Source organism: Semicossyphus pulcher, unplaced genomic scaffold (genome assembly GCF_022749685.1).
Source record: "Semicossyphus pulcher isolate SPU_LCO1_2020_fin unplaced genomic scaffold, fSemPul1.0.p SCAF_4, whole genome shotgun sequence".
In the NCBI taxonomy this organism is placed as follows: Eukaryota; Metazoa; Chordata; class Actinopteri; order Labriformes; family Labridae; genus Semicossyphus; species Semicossyphus pulcher.
This window is the reverse complement of record NW_027211715.1, coordinates 15,027,709-15,040,430: the sequence shown is the minus strand read 5'-3', so window position 1 is coordinate 15,040,430 and position 12,722 is coordinate 15,027,709. Positions and strand designations below refer to the sequence as shown.

At 40.1% G+C, this 12,722-nt stretch overlaps 3 protein-coding genes across 5 annotated transcripts in view; all 3 read left to right on the top strand.

The window, feature by feature from the left end:
- Positions 1 to 4,150, top strand: part of ssbp4 (single stranded DNA binding protein 4) — an 84,633-nt gene extending 80,483 nt beyond the window's left edge. The window contains exon 17 of one of the 2 annotated variants that reach the window (XM_069679335.1): positions 1,230 to 4,150. In XM_069679335.1, coding sequence (XP_069535436.1) covers positions 1,230 to 1,307 — 78 coding nt within the window. In that variant the 3' untranslated portion in view covers positions 1,308 to 4,150. Of the gene's footprint in view, positions 1 to 1,047; positions 1,201 to 1,229 lie in introns of those variants that run through there. The other variant, XM_069679334.1, reaches the window with a different exon arrangement.
- A 775-nt stretch (positions 4,151 to 4,925) lies between these two features.
- Positions 4,926 to 11,694, top strand: fkbp8 (FKBP prolyl isomerase 8). Of its 2 annotated transcripts, none has more exons than XM_069680022.1 (9): positions 4,926 to 4,991; positions 5,561 to 5,822; positions 5,972 to 6,141; positions 6,255 to 6,343; positions 6,559 to 6,779; positions 7,105 to 7,277; positions 7,359 to 7,436; positions 9,925 to 10,062; positions 10,304 to 11,694. In XM_069680022.1, the coding sequence occupies exons 2-9, from the start codon at positions 5,573 to 5,575 to the stop codon at positions 10,388 to 10,390; spliced, it is 1,206 nt and encodes a 401-aa protein (XP_069536123.1). In that variant the 5' UTR covers positions 4,926 to 4,991; positions 5,561 to 5,572; the 3' UTR covers positions 10,391 to 11,694. The 2 variants fall into 2 exon arrangements, with proteins under 2 accessions (XP_069536123.1, XP_069536125.1); XM_069680024.1 differs by lacking the exon at positions 4,926 to 4,991 and adding an exon at positions 5,223 to 5,310.
- An 818-nt stretch (positions 11,695 to 12,512) lies between these two features.
- The window catches only part of ell (elongation factor RNA polymerase II), a 43,184-nt gene continuing 42,974 nt past the window's right edge, over positions 12,513 to 12,722 (top strand). Inside the window, exon 1 of the mRNA XM_069680458.1 lies at positions 12,513 to 12,655. Coding sequence (XP_069536559.1) covers positions 12,521 to 12,655 — 135 coding nt within the window. The 5' untranslated portion in view covers positions 12,513 to 12,520. The remainder of the gene's footprint in view (positions 12,656 to 12,722) is intronic.

Genomic DNA, 12,722 nt, shown 5'->3' with positions numbered 1-12,722 from the left:
TTTTAACTCTTGATTTTCCTCGCTGACGGTCGCTTTCCTTTTTAGACTGTTTGCCTTCATCTGAGCTTCGAATTTGTTTTTGTTTTTTTGGATTTTCACTTATTTATGAAGTTATCCTCTGGTAGACCAACCACTGCTGGGTGATGGAAAATGCGCCACTAATTGGGCGCACCAAGTCGCACCAGACACCCAGTCTATAATACTGCAAATGCAAAGGCTTTTATCAGTGGGCCATAGGCTCAATCACCATTGTGTTACCTCATTCGGCGATAGATAGTGACTTAACAGACATTTATTTAAATGAAAATCTTCGAGATTATATCTTTAATACAATTGTAAATTGCTCTATCTGTAAATCTGTTCAGTAATAAATCATGTGTGCTAAACATCCATGTAAACCTTGGACAGGTGTCACAAATATCCACCTTTTCTATGGTGTAACTCAAACTAATAGTCACACTTTTTATCTAAATTTGTCTCTTTCACAAAGCCCTCTGAAGCAGCACTTGAGCTTTCCAGGACAAGGACAGAGAAAATACAGTAATTAGTGTAACAAAAGAAAACACTTCTGGTAGCTTTAAATCTCAGACCTGTAGCAGCACTGAGAAAAATGCCTCATGGCTAAAACAAGCTGATAATCAGTCATATATTTTGTGCCCAGTTTGACCCTACACACACACACACACACACACACAAGCACAGCATGCACGAACACCAGCATGAAAACCCACCACATGATATGCTTTCTCTGCTGCATGGAGAGATTGTCATATAGTGATTAATATGAGACTGATTTTGCTCCAGTATCTTCACTGTGATCTCAACTCCTTAACATTTCTCCTTGGGCTGCTTTGCTTGCTGCTGGTTTACTGACATAGGAAAGGGTTAACTGTCATGTGTAATGGATGCTACAGGAGGCCTGTGTACTTGTATGGCATTCAGTTTAGTTAGATGTATTGCTTTCATCTTGTACTGGGAAGTATAAGACGTTTAACATAGTTTTGGCTTATCTTTCCCCCCCTCCCTCTCTTTTTTCTCTCTTTACAGTATTCACCCAACATGACGATGAGTGTGTGATTTTTTTTATTTTATCTTTTATTTTATTTTATTCCTTTTTCATCTCCCCTTATCCCAATCTCCCTCTCCCATCCATCCCCGGTGCGTCTTGCATTACCCTCCCTCCCTCCCTTCCCACTTCCTCCTCGCGGATGGTGCGCTGTGCCACACAGCCCCTGGGGATGCCCCTGGAAGGCAGGACCCTCAAGGCCCCTCATCCCAATGCCTGTAAAATGGGTGTAAGAACATGAAAAGGCCTCCAAGCAGCAGGAAGGGTCTTTTTCTCTTCGCTTCTCCTCGCCTGCTGGGCCTCGACACGGGGGGTCAGAAAGGACAGAAAGCCTGAAAACTGCTCCAAGCCTGTCTCTCCCAAATCCGAAACCTGCCCTCATGGGTGGCATTCAAACCCAGTCAAGATGCCCCACTGCATCTACCACCACTCCTTTATATCACAACTAATGAGGGCAAGCAGCTGTTGACTGACAGAGGCTGAAAAACTCACTCAAAAACTCTGCTCCTTTGGTGGGAATGATTTTTAAACGAAAGAAAAAAAAATATGAACTGATAAAGTTATTTTAGGACGGTTTTCATTAAATGTTTGTATTTTTTGTTTCATGATGGTAATATTATTGTTATAATTTTCATAATTGATATTATTCTACTAATGTAGTTATGATTTCCTGTAAAGGGCACATTTTATCTCAGCAGCAGCATCAACAATGACAGAATAAGCACACACTCGAAAAATGCACAATGATTTCCTGTTTACATGATTTTAGGTTGTTTTGTGTTTGTTTCGTTTTTTTTTGTGTCACAGTCTGTCTCACTTCACATACCTCTCCTTTAAACTCTCTCTGTAACTGTAGCTCCAGTCATTTACATGTTTGTAGCACCATAATCTGTCAAAGAGTGATCAGGATAATCAATCTATTTTGTTCTAAGGTTTTAAACTATTCATACAGGCTTTCTCAAATCGTTACTGTTCTGGTACAAAGTGTCCTGAATGATCGTACGTCCTGCTATCTTGTCTTAATAAGCCCCATTCTCTACTATGTTTTTACTCCATGTTCGTGCTGCAGATGAAACCTGTTATGATTGTCAGGTGCCAGTTCTCTTTCAGTAACAGAGCGAGAGAGCGTCTCATCTCTGCATTAGGTCTTGTCCGTAAATACGACATATTTAGCTTATATTGTGGTTGTTTTATTATTTGTTATTTACAAGTTGTCTGTGAATCCCAAAACGTGGTTCCTTCACCTTCATCACTTTGTTTGATTTGGACCTCACTGTGGACTCCAAGCGGCGCTGTTTTCCCTCCCAGGATGCACTCTGGTACCTTGTCGATGTCTCCTTTTGGACTTGGAGACGCTGTGGGACCTCAGATTCACTCGTGGAGCCGGTTTTTTTCTTGCTTTGAGTTGGGGTCGTGTAAGATCCACCTTCTTAGCCAGGACAATGACTGCATCCTAGGAGCTCACATCCACCAGTTCCCCCTGCGAGTCCTGTATGTTCAGGATGGATCCAGAGTATTGCGAGGCTGTAGCAGCGCTGATGATGGGAGCACAGTGATGCACCTTGGGGTTCACTGACCATGCAGCCATGACGGTCTAAAGAAGAGGAACAATAACTTTTCTCATGGATATATTTCCATTTTTGTGGATTATTTACAGCAGATTGTTTTTATTTTAAATATATTCAAATGAAAAAAAAATGAAAGCCCGTAGAATCTGCACACAAAGAGAAGCATAGTTACATATCACTCTATTTAATTTGTCTCTGTTTGTTTTGTTCTCTTGGCCTGATCGACTCTCTGTCACTGTTTCAAAGGGATCTCTCATGGTATCACACTGCAGCACCTCCGTCATGTGTTCAAACCAACAATAACTAAACAACCATTGTAGCCTCTTTGGGTGATGGTGACGTACTTATCAATTTTCTGATATCAATGTGAACAGATTGTACCCAACAGGGACATCTCCAGGATTAGGCTATCGGTGGCCTGGGACACTCTCTCTCTCCTGTGTTCCTTCAATGTAGTGACACACACCTCCCCTTTCTCTCCTCCTCCAATCCCACTCCTCACCCCCTGAAAAACTTCTCCCCCTCTTCTCTTTAATTTCCTTTTTGTTGTAAATACTGTATAATGCATTTTGATATCATTGACATGTTTTGATATGTCAGTCACTACCAATGAATACAGCTGAAAGTAAATTATAAATAAATCTGTCCATGTTTTTCATAGAGAACGGATGCGCTGACTATTTGGCTCGTGTGGCTAAATTTTCCTTAAAAATGTATAGAATACAGTCACACAATAAATGCAGACTGTATGCTAAAGACTTGTATGGTGGGGAGGATAGGACAGAGAGAGGACAGGACAGAGAGAAGCAAACAAGCTGTGGCGTCCTCGCTCTGCCCTCGTCTCCTTTTGTTTCACTTCTATTGGCTTTGAGTCTTTGGAATGATTTTCTCCAAAGGGCATCTTCTCACAAAAAAAACATGTGACCTCTTATTGCAGTTTTTAATATGAAGGATTTTTATCAATTTAAGAAAAACTTTTAAAAAGGTAAAAATACTTATGAGAACCTCATTTTAAATTAAGACTAGATCAAAAAGTAACTGTGTCCTTTGCTATTCGCTCCTGTTATAGCGTTGTATAGATTGAAGCTCTCTCACTGATCCTCTCTCAGTCCTCTGTGTATATCGATCGTTGGCCATCTCTGTACTTCTATTGTGATGTATAATACTGTACCATTAGAAAGATTTGCTGGTTGGGCAGGGTGGTTATGTTGAGTCGGGGAGGGGCGGGGGATTCAAGGGAACGGGATATGAATGACTCTCCTGTACCGTTCATGGTCCTTTCTGATGACATGGCAGTATTCAATATGAAGCAGTCTGTCTCTTGGGTTTGCTTTGTATTTACATGGTAGGATAGTTCAGAATCTTGTCTTAGGGACTTAGGTGTCTTGTGTAGGTAATAAAGATGTTCTTTGTATGTTTCTTTATATTGTAAAGTTTCTTTAGACTGAAAGAAAAACAGATGATTTGCTTATCAAAAAAGAAACAATGCATCAATAATAAATGTCATTTGATTTTTCCTTGTTGTTTGACTCTCTTCCATTGAGCTTTCAACCCCTTATCTTACACAAAGAGAAGGTTTACACAGTGCAGGAACATATTATATAAGCCTTATTTGTATATCACAATAATCAACATAATTAATATTCATTGAGAAAAGGCCTATGGAAGTTAAAGGACTTCCTTTAAGTGGTTGGAAAGGATTGATTAGTTTTAACTGCTATATCACAAGCCATGGTTTTTGGGCTTACCTGTACACACTTTGCAAAAAGGCAAAATTATTATTTTTTAATTTACTTAATAATGTGAAACTGTATCTATTAATTCTGGATTTGTTTAAACCCACAATTCATGATTCTATAACTAATATTGAATTTGGACGAGGCTTATCTCAGCTTTAAATAGGCAAGAACCCAGAGAAATATTATTTAATTTCACACTCAGGTGCTAAATTATTGGCACTGGTTCTTCTTATAGTGGCTTTTAAATGAACTAAAGAAATACGTATGTTGATAAATAGCCACTCAGCTACAGTCACTACAGGGTAAATATGTTTGGAAATGAGTACTAACTCTATCGATATTATAAACTAAAACCGCAGTCCTCGGGGTGCCTTTGAGGTTAAACATTAATATACATGAAACATGTCCAATAGAAGTCCAGGAGCTCAAGGTTACCAGGAAGTAGTTTGCTGGGATGCGCTTCGATCACGACGAAGTGCGTTTTATGTTGATAATTCAGCTACACATTATGGAAGTGCCGGTCAATCGCGCACCAACAGCAAACTGACTTCCCCACCGTGAACTGGAGGGGAGATTGTCCAGGACCAAAACAAGCCTCTGCATAGATAGTGTTGGAAGGTAATCTTCTACTTATTTTGATAAAATAATATATAAATATGCCACTTTGACGAACTCACTCTATCTGAAGTTAATATAAGCAGGGGTTCATTGCAGGACAGTATAAAAACAGTCAGTTAGTGTTCACTAACAGTAGCTAGCTAGCTAGCTATATACCTATCGAGATTACAGCTAATGCTAGTTTGTACTGAACTTCCCCGGCTAACGTGTGTTAGCTTGCTAGCCGCTTGAAAGATAGCGGGGGATAACTTGTCAGAAACTTCTGGAAACGTGTGGCTGTTGATCATCGTAATATATTGTCATAGCAAAACAGTTGCCGGTGAGTTGAAATTGTGATATTTTAAAAAAAAAAGTTTATTTATATTGATATTCAGCTCAGTCGTGAATGGTTTTATATGATGGCAGTCGTGTTTATTGTAGTGTTATGTTAGCATGACAAGAAGCTACCTGTGTAATCTAGCAGCGGATGAATCCTTTAAACATTGATTTTGATAATAAGTAGGCCCTCAGTTTTAGAACAAACGTTGCTAGAAATCAACAATTTTTTTTGTAATTACCTTCTTTCTTAGATTACTCCACTAATGACCGAAAAAGAGGAGACTATGGACGTCTCTGATAGCTCTGACAGTGTGCCTTCAAAGAAGAATGGACGAACCTCTTTGCTGGACAGCGGGGAGGATTTTGAGGTTTTAGATGAAGACGATATTGACGACGACCCCCCTCCTCTGGAAGATGCCGGGGGTGGGAAGGTAAAAAACACAGATGAGTCTGAAAAGGAAACTGCAGACACAGACCCTCAGGCTCCTGTGGAGGAATGGCTGGATGTATTAGGTATGTAACAGATTGGCAAAATGTCAGCTTGTACATCCAAATTATTATCCCTTTGTGCAACACTAAGCCTAAGGAGTTTGGTCAACAGCAACTAAACAGCGATTAGTTCTCTAACTGACTAAAAATTATTTGATTGTATTTGTGTCCAGGTAATGACCAGCTGAAGAAAAAGGTTCTGGAGACGGGTGAAGGGAGAGACAGTCGACCACAGAAAGGACAGAACGTAAAGATTAATCTTAAAACATGTCTGAAGGATGGGACACTTGTAGAGGAGCAGCCTGACCTCTCTTTCACTCTCGGAGATGGAGATGTCATTCAGGTAAAACCTGTTATATACTGTCTAATACTTCTTGAATGGGAGAGTCTCTATAGAGATACCACAGTCTCTACAGCAGTTTGTGTTGCATTAGAATGAGGTATTTCTCCTTTCAGGCGCTGGATCTCACAGTTCAGCTCATGGAAATGGGAGAGAAGGCCCTGATCCAGACCGATGCAAAATATGCATATGGTGCTCGTGGGAGGTAGGGACATGTTTTAATTTAAATGCAAAAAGACTTTATTAGCTGCAGCTTTAATGGAAACATAATCTGATGGAAGCTGCAATTTCAAACTAATCTTTGTTTTTACAATTCATTTACAAACGGATGTAAATTCCCTTGTGTGTAATCTAGCGATTGATCTTTGCATCTTTATTTCCTGAACTGTTGAACTTGGCTCTTTCTCTTCATCTTATCAGCCTGGATCCTGAGGTTCCTCCCAACGCTGAGCTGTCTCTAGAAGTGGAACTGCGGGAAGCTACTGATGCCCCAGACCTGGAACTTCTGCCCCCTGCAGAAAAGATTGCCCTGGCCATACATAAGAGAGAGAGGGGCAACGTTCATTATCAGCATGGGGACTATGCTTTTGCAGTCAACTCGTATAGCATTGCCCTGCAGATAGCAGAGTCGAGTTCTAAAGGTGAGATGGTGGCAGGGGAGTCCGTGTAGGAAAGTTTATTACAGTGAAGGGGGGTATCTTACAGTGAGGGAAGCACCGCACGCAAAGAGGTCATGCTTACTGTGATTTTTGACAGTTTTATGTTCACTCCTGGCATTTCTCTAAGATGTCTTGCATGGTTAAAAACCTCATGGTGTCTTGCCTTAGGTGATGATAGGCAAGGAGTAGAATAATGTTCATTCATTCTAATGAAGATCGTATGAAAATTATGATTATTTAATAGATTATATTTTTGTGACTTTTGTACCTGTTTTAAGCCTTTTGTTTGTTGTTTCTTTTGTTGTAGTTGACATCAGTCCTGAGGAGGAGAACGAACTGATGGATGTGAAAGTAAAGTGTTTAAACAACATGGCCGCCTCTCAGCTGAAACTGGACCACTATGATGCAGCTCTTAAATCTTGTGTCTCAGCCCTGGCTCACCAGCCAGAAAACATAAAGGCACTTTTCCGCATGGGCAAGGTACACACCGCGTTTTCTCTTTCACTTTCTCTGTTAGTGTGTCGTACATTGTTTAATTTAAATGGTGTGTTTTCCCTAAAGGTACTAGCCTTGCAAGGGGAATACGCAGACGCCATTCAGACTCTGAGGAAGGCACTGAAGTTGGAACCCAGCAACAAGGTACTTCTTTAACTCTTCCCATTCTGTTTTGGTAAAACATAGCTTGTTGTATAGAGAAATAGTCTTCATTGTGGCCAGTAGATGGCGCCATAGGGTAAAATATCAAATCAGTTTGTAGTGCAAGGTCAGGTGGACTGCTGATTCATCATTTCAGAGGATCTGTTTTCATGTTGTTGCTGTAAATAGGTTTGCCCTGAACCCCAGCCATATCTAATACCTAGCCCAGTAACTGTTCTCCTGCTCATGCACACACTCCGGTGTTTGAGGTTTTGTGGCTACAAAAGGCCATCTGACAGAACTCGGCTCAGTGCGTGGGATTCTCGGATCAGCTGTGAGCTGCAGCAGTTCGGAACTCGTGCCCAGAACCCCCACTTGTGTCCTACACCAATCTGTGAAACAGCACATGGCCTGGCCTCCACTTAAGATTTTCATTCAACACATGCAGTGTAAATATATTACACTATTGCCTTCTGCAAGAAAAAAGTCTAAAGTGGGTTGCTGTTTTAATGGGCCTGTTTGTACTGAGGAATCTTTAATATCTGAAGTACGAGGTATGCCAGAGTTTTGATTTAAAATTGAAATGAGCTTTCAATTTCTTTCATAGAAATCAATCGAGGAATTCTCCCTGTATTCTTTCTCTCAAGTCTGCATATTTACTTGCTAAAAGGAAAAAATAACACTGTTCAAAGATGACACAGCGTAGCTTACCTGTAGCCTGAGATGGAAGAGAAATAGGAGAAAGACAAACAGTATTGGAAAATCCTCCTGCTTCCCTGAAGTCCCAGGTGTGGCAACACTTCCTTACGAGACTGCACGGTCTGCAACAGTAATGTTAGAATGCCTACTTAAACATCAGTTTATAGTATTTCCCATGTCTAAATCCCAAAGTGTTCAATTTTAAAAGACCTTATCTGGAATATCCAAGCAGAATATCCTGGAAACATACCTGCTGCTCATGTCTGTGTTCTGCTCGTCGTGATAATTGTATTAAACTTGTTTATAAAGCCTTCATCAGTTGTACCCTGTCAACTAGCCTCTGCGATCAAATTCTCATTATCGTCATATTCAAAATAATAGTGGAAAATAAGTTTGCATTTAAATACATTTTCTGGCATAACTCATTGTTTTACAAAAGTGTTCAAATCTAAAATTCAATTGAATTATGACCTTTAAATTGAAAGGGGAAAAAAGATTACAGATTTGGAGTTTAGTCCCACCCCTATGAAGTCCAATGATGCATGCTTATAGATTGTATGCAGCAGGCCCTTTCGCCTGGCAATCCTGTGTCAATAGCTATCAGCCTAGTGTGTGTTTGGATTAAGTCTATGTGCCAGCACACATTATTAAACCGGTGCAAGATTAGCTGTTTAGCTACTTGGACTTGCTTCTAGTGCTATACTAATGAAAAGACTCCTTGAATAACCTCGTGTTCTACAGCGGGTGCACTTCAGTGACATTACCAGAATGCTGCCATTATAATCAATGAGGCGGTGTTAAACAGGCACAGGCGTCACAGGCTGACGCTCCATCGCACTCCTCTCCAGGCGCTGACAGACATGCTGTCTACATTTTTACACTGATGTCAGCTATACACGCCCTCTATCTTCAACTCAAATGGATGAGAGGAGATTTACTTGTCTGTGGTTTTGTTTACTTTTTGACGTGACAAGCAGACTTGACAGTTCCAGTTTAGACAGCCTCAAACTGTCTCATCGCGGTGTTTGGGCGCATGGGATGTTTTTTAGGACAGGGTGCAACATGTGTTTGTTTAGCCTACTTTATCCTCACCCTGAGGACGAGTCAGTGTTGTGTCATTTTTTTTTTTGTCATTCTAGTTTGTAGCTGATTGCACAACATTGGTGCCATCTTGCGCTGGGCGCTCAAACACAGTGCTGTAAATGTAATTGCTTACTCTTAGCATTAGATTAGAACAGACAAATCCTCAAGGTTTAAACTTGTACATGTGCTCACGTTGATAGTTCTGACAGATGTTTGTAAAGGTATAGTGTGCTCACAAGGAAGTGATAATGTTGTAATGTTTTGTTGTCTGTAAGTGCACTGGTTTGCTTAGTCACTCACCGGCTCTACCAGCAGTAAAGTGACTCAGATCTGAGACAGTGATGAAACAATAACTGAACACATATCCTGGAAGTGTGTGCACATGTGGGCTAAACGGAAGGCTAATTCTATGAAACAATCCTTTGATTTCTTGTAAGACAACAAAGAATGGCGCGAATAATCTGTACTTGATTATGTGTGTTGAATCAATGCTTCTTCCATCCATTAAAAAGCCTTGAGATGTCACTCTTTATGCCTTTCAGAGCACAAGGTGACTGCTTGTGTCTGCTGATGTAAGGGTATTATCATCCTCACACACTCCCATTAATTAGGATATCAGGCTTGGGTTGTTATGGGTTGGTGGAGTACAGAGGAGTTTAGATGTTTGATGGAGCCTTCAGGATCTACTTGTCTTGTCTCTTCTGTATAGACAATCCACGCAGAGCTCTCCAAGCTGGTGAAGAAGAACTCGGAGCAGAGAGGAGCAGAGCAGGCCATGTATAAGAAGATGCTGGGTAACCCCACCAGTGGCAGCGGCACACAGAAACACCGGGCCAAGTCTTCATGGGTGAGACAGTCATTCCCTGAAAGAAACAGCAGTATTTCAGTGGAATCCTGGTCCATCATCACATGATGAGGACTGATATTTCTGTAGCACTCAAGGGAACCTTTGTGTGGTAACAAACAAGGAGCCTCAGTGAAATAGTAGTATTTTAAATGTGATGAGTATCTCGCTTTGACCTTTTTCGCTGTGTAACGATATAATTTAAGCTACTTAACAACTCTTTTGTTACTTCTTCTTTCCCCAGGGTCTCAGCTGGAAGTGGCTGTTCGGTGCCACTGCAGTAGCCATCGGCGGTGTAGCGTTATCCGTTGTCATAGCTGCTAGAAATTGAACCAAACCTGTCGTGACGTCCTGACCAAGACCCAACAATGTGAGAGCAGAGACGCAGAAGCACATCTGGCAGTGCCTTCTAAACTTTGGTCAAGGGTGTGGAAATGTCAGTCAGTTACTTCTTCACCGTCACCCTCCTTTCTCTGCTATGTTTGAGAATTAATATGTGACAAATAATAAAACATCAATACTTGCATATGGACAATGCATTTACAACCTTTTAGGTTAATGCATATCCGTCAGGTTGCCAGACACTGTTTTCTTTTGCTCTCTTTGGTAGATAATGTTGATTATTTGCATTTAATGAAAAATAATTTACCATAGATTCACATAGGAGTTATTTAAAATATGTTGAAAATAGCTACTGTTTTATGGTCCTATATTATGCTTAAATGCGTCAGATTGTGCAGTTAATTTATTATTTCCCATACACAAATATGTGATTTCACTTTTTTTTTCACACACTTTTTTATTCACACACTAGACAACCAGAGAAATACAAACACTCATACAATGTAATCAATACAACAGTAAGATCTTTTGAGACTGCATCTTTAGCCGTTGGGTCAGTTTCATGGTGCCTATTGAGGTTGGAGTTTTGGTGTGATGGTCTAATGAAAGGTTTTGCAACACACTAAACATATGGAGGAGAATGGATGTAAGAAAGACCTCACTACACTACAGTTGAACAAAAGCACCAAATTGCAGCCTCAAAAAAGTAATGTCTATCTGGCACAGTGTCAACGACAACGAAGCTGTTTCATACATTATCATGACTGTGTATTGGATTGTTATTCAATGCTCAGTGGTGTATTAATCTGGTCAGTTGTAAATACATACATTATAGCAACAGCTAAAGTAGATACTTTCTTTTCAACATGTGTTTAATGACTAGTTACCTTTATGGAGAATGGTTCCTAGTTTGTTCAGTGATGTGGCTATAATAATGCTGAAAGTTAGTTTATTTTTCATTTTCAGTCAATTATACCTCAATTTTTGATGATTAAGACCAAATGTTGAAGGAAGACCCTTCAGGTACAATTTTTGGTGTGATTTTTTTTGTTATTCTCCCATATTTTTCCACCTGTGTAGTTTTTTTCATTATGTTCCCTTAGATAATTATTTATTACGCTGTTTTTGATTATTGCTCTCTGAATTAAAGTTAGTGACATCACCAAATCTTTGGCTCCTGCAGAGTAGATGATAGGTACACAGAGCCAAAAGTTGCTGTTGATGTGTACATTAAAGCTCCCAGCATTCCCTGCATTTGTTAATTTTATATTCATCACAATAAAATGTATCTGTTACCAACCTTCAGTTTTTTTTGTGTGTGTAATTGTGTCACAATTTCTCCTGCTGTATCTCACAAGCGTCAGTAACAAGGTATCAGGTAAACTATTTTCCTCCGGAGTGATTTCATACAGTGTTCTTGGCACAACATTAAACAACGGAAGCTCTGATGCCTCATTAATATGTCATCTTGAGAATTTAGAAATATCAGTGCACTTCCGTATGAGACATCTTTAATTAAAATTCATCCAGTCATATTTGTAAAGCAGCTGTATTAAAGGAAACAAGATAGTCATGTCTTAACTATTCAGTGTTTACAAGTATCATGTTTCTTCGTTTAGAGCGAGACATTCCCCGGTTTTCTGGATATTCCCAAACTGGAGGGTTTTTTCAGACATTGACGTTTCGCTGACGTAATCAGATGACCTATCGTTTCCCCTCTTCCAACGCATTACCAAGGTGCTGTGCTCACTCTTAAATGCAATGGGGAATTTACATTATTTGTATTTTTTCACCTATTATTAACTACAACAAAATTATAAAACAGAATTGTATCACAAACATGAATTGTTTCATGTGTTGTGCCTGAGTTAATTAGTAAAAGTAAATAATTACCTGTACCGACTACTAAACAATAATTCATGTGTTTTATATTGAATTATGTTATGCTTACTGTTGTTTATATTTGATGTGTTATAATACACGTGTGGCTATATAGGGCTTCATTACTGCTGAATGACTTCATCATCAGTGACCGGTCATTGAATATTCATTGAAAAGCAACGGGAGTTCTCGGTTTACGACAGAGTGCGTCCGTGCGCGTGGTGGGAACGGTAGCAAGATGGCGGCGCTGAAGGAGGAGCAGTGCTACGGACTGTCCTGTGGAAGAGTGAGCAACGGTAGCAATGTCTCCGTCTTTCACGTTAAACTCACTGACAGCGCACTGAGAGCGTTTGAAGGCTATCAGAGCAGCAAGGTAAATGCCACTTTTTGGTACCGTGACATTTTGGTTTGCGTTTGAAGTGTGTCCGGGCGTCAGTGAC

Bases quoted from the DNA above. Each gene is read 5' to 3' on its own strand.
- fkbp8 (XM_069680022.1), top strand. From the start codon at position 5,573: ATGACCGAAAAAGAGGAGACTATGGACGTCTCTGATAGCTCTGACAGT. The intron at 6,344-6,558 runs GTAGGGACATGT...TCATCTTATCAG, and splicing joins GCATATGGTGCTCGTGGGAG to CCTGGATCCTGAGGTTCCTC. The intron at 10,063-10,303 runs GTGAGACAGTCA...TTCTTTCCCCAG, and splicing joins ACCGGGCCAAGTCTTCATGG to GGTCTCAGCTGGAAGTGGCT.